Below are 6913 nucleotides of genomic sequence, written 5' to 3' on the forward strand. Positions count from 1 at the left end.
GTGGTGATGAGGGTAGCAGTTCGTTGACCTGCGGTTGCAAGTTCCCTCTTCAGTGGTGTGCTGACAAACATGGACAGTGAATGGCAGCGCTGAGTGACGCGTGGGAACATGCTGTTAGAGGGCATTTCATGTATGCTCTATTTCTGTGCTTAATATCAACGATTTCTGCAATTTTGACGGGACCCTCCTCCAATGGCAAATTTCGCATGAAGAAGCTATTCATCAGTCTGCCGTCGAAAATGTGAGTTCACGGAGCCATGTGGCCTTCCCACTCCCCCTTTGAGCGTCAACCTGGTACCATACAGCACTTCTGCAAAAGCCGATAGATCGATACTCAGCGCTTATGGCAGGAATACTTCACCGATCAGTGGTTTGACCATCGACACAGCAACTTACCTATACTTCGAGCTTAACTTAATCCTTTTTTTGGCTAGTAGCTTGAATTCTGACGCATCTGCTGTCACCCGTAGCAGCCAAACCCAAGAAGCCCCAGATTTCACGGCTGGTACAATCCAAGTTGGGTTAAAGGCATGCTCCAGAAAATGGAGACTGCAAACAAGGCCATGCTAAGACCCATTGCACAACTCCCAGAGCTTAGGTTAGAGCAGGAACTCTTTTCTTTGGAACGCATGCCCCATCCGCCTTCCGTTGGAAACTTGATATGCATCTTGCTCAAGTGCAGAAAACACAAAAATCCAGCGTATGCCCTGCGCTTGCATGCCTACCTGCGCAAATGTAGGCTGGAAGCTCATAAGGCACTCGGAAACTACCTCGTCCCAATGTTGGTGGAAGTTGGGAGCATGTGTGATGCCCAGCAGATTTTTGATAAGTTGGTTGATCGGAATGAGTTTTCCTGGACTTCTCTCATCACAGGTTATATTGAATGTGGGGAGTTAGAGCATGCCTTCGTCCTGCACCAGAAAATGCAGGAGGATTGTGTACATCCTAGTGGGTATACGTTTGTGGCCTTACTAAAGGCTTGTGCCAAGCTGCAAGATACAGAAAGAGGCCGAGTAATACATGCAGAGATTGTGGGAAAGGGGTTGTTGGAAAGAGATCCTTTTGTTGGTAGCACCTTGGTTGACATGTATGCCAAGTGTGGCTTGCTTGCAAAAGCACAGCAAGTGTTCCACAAACTTCCAGTTCGAAATGTAGTCTCGTGGACTGCTCTTATTGCAGGGTATGCTGAACATGAACTTGGTCAGGAAGCACTGAGCTGTTTTGAACAGATGCAAGTGGAGGGCGTCTCTCCAGATGCAGTCACATTTGTTTGCAGCTTGAAAGCTTGTGGCAGCATAGGAGCCATAAACAAGGGCCGAGAAATACATGCTGAAATTGCGAGAAAGGGGTTGTTGGAAAGAGATCCTTTTGTTGGTAGCACTTTAGTTGATATGTATGCCAAGTGTGGCTTGCCTGCAAAAGCACAGGAAGTGTTCGACAAACTTCCAGTTCGAGATGCAGTCTCGTGGACTGCACTTATTGCAGGGTATGCTGAACATGACCTTGGTCAGGACGCACTGAACTGTTTCCAACAGATGCAATTAGAGGGTGTCTCTCCTGATGCGGTCACATTTGTTTGCAGCTTGAAAGCTTGTGGCAACATAGGAGCCATAGACAAGGGCCGAGAAATACATGTTGAGATTGCGAGAAAGGGTTTGTTGGAAACAGATCCTTTTGTTGGTGGCTTCTTGGTTGATATGTATGCCAAGTGTGGCTTGCTTGCAAAAGCACAGCAAGTGTTTGACAAACTTCCAGTCCGGGATGCAGACTCCTGGAATGCAATTATCACAGGATATGCTGAACATGACCTTGGTCAGGACGCACTGAACTGTTTCGAACAGATGCAATTAGAGGGCGTCTCTCCTGATGCAGTCACATTTGTTTCCAGCTTGAAATCTTGTGTTAGCATCGGAGCCATAGACAAAGGCCAAGAAATACATGCTGAGATTGCTAGAAAGGGGTTGTTGGAAAGAAATCCATTTGTTGGTAGCACCTTGGTTGATATGTATGCCAAGTGTGGCTTGCTTGCAAAAGCACAGGAAGTGTTCGACAAACTTCCAATTCGAGATGTAGTCTCATCTACTGCACTTATCGCAGGGTATGTCCATCTAGGAGAGAGTGAAAAGGTCTTTCGTATGCTTGACAGAATGAGAGCAGATGAAATAAAGCCAGATGGGGTTACATTCCTTAGCATTCTTACTGTATGCAGTCACACAGGTCTAGTGGAGAAGGGCCAGACATACTTTGAGTCCATGAGCAAAGAATATGGCATCGCTCCAACTATTGAGCACTACATTTGCATGGTTGATCTCCTTGGCCGCGCAGGCCAATTAGACAAGGCAGTAGTGATGATAAAGAAGATGCCGTTCAATCCTACTCTCTTGTTGTGGCATACTGTGTTGGGTTCTTGTCAGAAGTGGGGGAATGTGGAGCTTGGAAGGTGGGCCTTTGAACATGCAGTGGAATTGGATAAAAAGGATGCTGCAGCTTATGTCTTGATGTCTAACATCTATGCAGATGCTCACATGCAGGAGGACGCTAAGCAGGTTGAGTTAATGAGACTAAAAGAACGAGCATGGGAGAAGCCAGGACAGAGCTGGACTGTTGCTGGTGGAATTGTGCATTCCTTTTTTAAAGGGGACACAGGACATTCTCAAAGCGATTGTATATATGCAAAGCTAGAAGATCTTTCTTTCAAAATAAAGGAAGAAGGATATGTACCAGATTTGCATTGGCTGTCCCAGGACATATCTAATAATCTAAAGGAATTTAAGTTATGAGCTAGTTCTAGTATTTCAGTTTTGAAGTTTGTTTTGAGGTATCTCTTGTATCTTCTTTTGCTTAAAGTGTTATATCTAGTGAGGTATGTATCTTTGATAAAACCATGATAATATGATGGTATGATGGAGAGTTTAAGAGCTAACATGATTTTGTCATTTATTTGTACTTCCATAGGTTGCTATATTCCTATGCATGAATTTGTGCAACAAGGTACCTTGAGTACAGTGAGTACTAGTAAGACATTTCTAGAGTACTTTAGGTATACCATTGAGCACAGATTTGCAGGAATATTACAATGGTATTGGTTATGTAAATTAACTCTAGTTAGGTTCATCTCGTTATGTTAGTTTGGGGTTTCGTACCTAACCCAAGGCTTCATATTTTCAATGTTGTAGACAAAGTTTTGCTATTCGAGTTTGAATGAGCTAACTTCCGTCTCTTGTTTGTTCAACTTCCAATGGGCCTTGAGTTCAATAGGGACACAACTGAATAATTTAATGGTACCCTTTATAGATAATTGGGCGACCTCTCTATTTGTTCTCTACGAGGCTTGATATTGTTTGTGCTACAAGGTTGCTTCATCAGTTTAGGCATTGTCCCACAATTAGACATTAAAATTTAGCCAAAAGGGTTCTTAGACATGTACATGGTACTCTCACTTTTGGTTTGTATTATGCTCGAGATTGGGACATTCACCTTCATTGGTACACAAGCTATGATTGGTTAAGGACATTGATGACTGACAATCCACTTTTGGCTATTGTTTCTTGTTGAGTTCAGCTTGCATTTCAAGGCTTAGCAAGCTAGGGTCTCTCTTTTCATCCAGTGAAGTCAAATATAAGGCAACCAATGCAACCACTATGGAAGGCATGTGGCTGAGGAAGTTAATACATGATCTACATCATTCCAAAGGTAGTGTGGCCACTCCCACTTACTTTGACAATCAGAGTTGTGTTGCCATAGCAAACAATATCGCCTTTCATGCTTTCTCAAAGCATATTGAAAATAAGCAATTTATTTGGGGTTGTATTGAGGGTAGATCCATTGACCTTACTATTGTCTAGCCAAGGACAATGTGGTAAACATCCTCACCAAGACTCTTTCCATTGATACATTTGTACACCTTCAACAGGACTTGGGGATGAGAGATCTACAAAAATATCAATGGGGGGTTGAAAATGACATTGTTTTATTTATTTGCAGTTCTTTAGGTTTTTATATTGCTAAACATGAACTTGTGCAACCATGGTACTTTAGGTACACTGAATACTACTTAGACATTTCTAGATTCCTAAAGCCATACCATTGAGGGGGGAAATTGTAGGCAATGGTATGGTCATGGATTTTGTTTGCATTTTCACATTTATGTTAACTCATCTTTCATGAACGTCATATGCGGTTCACAAATAAATGAATAACATGATCACTTTGGTTACTGGTAACCTACAAAATTCACCGGTGAATCAAATAAATCTAGGGTAATGGGCGTAATACTAGTGGTAATAACTATAATACCAGCCGTAAAAGCTCAAATGCATACGGTTTTGAAAATTGCTGCTAATAAATGCCTATATACTATCGATATAAATATTAATACCGATTGTATATTTACAAGGACCAACAATATTTATGGCTGGCTTTCTTCTCCATTTTTTGTGTCTAGAAAGCATGCGAGAGCTGTGATCGCTCTTCATTCGACGAGATTGTAGTCAATATGTCTTGCACTTAGCATGGTGGGGTAAGGTGGACCATAATTGAGTCATGAGAGAGCGAGTGCTTATTGGGGTTGTTGAAGGGGTCGATTGCTCCAATATATAATCTATTAGGGTAAGGGTTAACTACTACAAAAGCAAACCAATGAATGCAAAAGGGGTCAATTGCTTGAATATCTAATCTATTAGGGTAAGGGTTAACTACAATAGCAAACCAATGAATGCAAAAGGGGATTATATGAGGTATCGATATTCCAAGAGGATATTTTTGCCCAATTTTTTGGATTGGAATCCTGGTACAACTTGCCTTTATATTTTTGTGAGGTGCCAATTATATTTGGAGAGATTGTGTTGATACGTATCTATGCTTCTGAATGTTTTATTTGGAGAGAGTGTCCATTGTGTTTTGCAAATGTGGTCAAGTGCTTTGATATCTAGTGTACTGGGGTAAGGGTCAACCATAAATACAATCCGATGAATGTGAAGGAGATTGTGTGAGGTAATGAGATTTCCAAGAGGTTATTTTTGCCAAATTTTTTGGATTGGGGACATGGCACAAGGTAAAAGTTGTACTTTCATTCTTTTCTATTTGGTGGAGCTTCCTAGCAGAGTCAAGCTCTCTTGAGCAATATGATCTAGTAGTCTTGCATTCCCCTTTGTGACTCGTCCAATTTATCTATCTATCTCTATCTATCTGGATCTTTTATATCCACATGCATACACATTACACATGATGCCATGACCTCATCACCCTTATCGGTCTCATATGCAAACATCATTGTGGAATTATGCCAAAATTATTGGCCATCAACCCACATTCCAATATCATAAAAGGAGAACATCAACATATACTGCAAGTGCATCCTATAAACATCAAACTAACCAAGGCAAATGTACGCATGTTTGTGTGTGTGTAAGAGATAGATAGATAGAGATAGAGAGAGAGAGAGAGAGAGAGAGAGAGAGAGAGAGAGAGAGAGAGAGAGAGAGAGAGAGAGAGAGAGAGAGAATTTTGTAGTCTATGAAAGACTGAAAGGTTTATGAGATTAAAGAAACAAAAATCACTTAAAGACTGAGAGTCCATCAAAACCAGTTAAAGATGAGATTCCATTTCAAATCTTGAATGAGAGCAATGTCGATATACTACCCACTTGCCATTCTTTTGAGCTTTCATACTTTCTGAAGTTCATTAGACTTCATTTCAAGATGTTGAGGGGTGAGGTCTTCTGCCATCCATATCTTGGTGCCTGTCAAGTTGGTGAAGAATTGCCAACCTATCTCTTGGTCTTGAATGTGATGATGGCATGATTTTATGGTGTGCATTGGAATGCCTTAACCATTGTAGCATCCCAAGTAAGCATGGCATGTAATCTACTATATTATTAAGGAATTGCTGAATGGTAAAGGAACTTGAAGATCCTCACTTTGCTAATGCTCTAGGATGCGCAGATCCACACATTAAATGTAAGTTTCTCCTTAGATTTCTCCTCCTCATATGGTACATGCACATGTTTGTTGATTTTTTATTTGAACTAATGCAAAATAGAATTATCAAGCTTGGAAATGACATGCAAAGGGGGGTCACTTACATACACATCTTGTTGAATGTGTATGGGGATAGATTGCTTCTCTAGTTTGTAGTTCAAAGCTTGCGGACCCTATCCATTTATATTTTCAGCTCATGATTTTTCCATTGAAGGTTCTTGACATATCCTTGCACACTCAAAGTTTGATTTTGTCCACCTTGTAGGATTCGGGCTATAATTGGCAAGGCCCTTGTATAAGAAGCCATCTCCCCTCCTTATATTTTCATCAAGTTATTAAGTACACCTCACCTCCTTGCGAGTACAAATCTTTGTGAGGAAATGAAAATCTGAGTTCTCTGCCTTTTTTTTGGTGATCATATGAGTCACAAAGTATGCTCAATTACGGCTCATCGCTATACATTTTCACAACTCGCCAAGACATGTGCTAAAGGCGTACATGGGCGTCGATGAAGAAACCTCTCCTTTGAATAACATAAGGGTGTACAAGCCATACAATGGCACGTTGATGAAGAAATCTCTCCCTTGAATGGTACATTCTAGTGAACGTTTTAGTTGCAAGTCTTTAGAATTCTTTTTGGATGTACTGAAAGTTTAGTCAATCGTATATTTTTGTAGAAACACCAACTCTAGTGGAAGAGAGGCCGGATGACATTTCTAGGCATCTTGTATCTTTTGGTACTCCTGTCCTTATCTCTAGTTTGGGCAAAGCACCAAGGAAGGGCAACTACTGAAGCAATATGCCATTAACAAATCCGCGAAGAAGTCCCTACATAAAGCTTTATAGGCAGCACTACAAGGAGCCTCTACAGAAGGTGTGTCACAGATTCTTTCAAAACAATGCTAACATGATCTAATGCACTTGACAGTAGTGCT

The 6913-nt window shown here is 41.1% G+C and overlaps 1 protein-coding gene across 1 annotated transcript; it reads left to right on the forward strand.

The window, feature by feature from the left end:
• Positions 1-241: 241 nt before the first annotated feature.
• LOC147892512 (putative pentatricopeptide repeat-containing protein At3g11460, mitochondrial) lies at positions 242-2780 on the forward strand. Its single transcript, XM_087387421.1, has one exon. It carries the CDS (start codon positions 531-533, stop codon positions 2778-2780), a length of 2250 nt encoding a protein of 749 aa, XP_087243547.1. The 5' UTR covers positions 242-530.
• The last annotated feature ends 4133 nt before the right edge of the window (positions 2781-6913 follow it).

This window comes from Dipteris shenzhenensis, chromosome 16 (genome assembly GCF_047967505.1).
Source record: "Dipteris shenzhenensis isolate YYH24624 ecotype China chromosome 16, Dip_SZ_1.0, whole genome shotgun sequence".
Lineage (NCBI taxonomy): Eukaryota > Viridiplantae > Streptophyta > Polypodiopsida > Gleicheniales > Dipteridaceae > Dipteris > Dipteris shenzhenensis.

Excerpts from the sequence above, each read along its gene's own strand:
- LOC147892512 (XM_087387421.1), top strand. The coding sequence starts at position 531 with ATGCTCCAGAAAATGGAGACTGCAAACAAGGCCATGCTAAGACCCATT.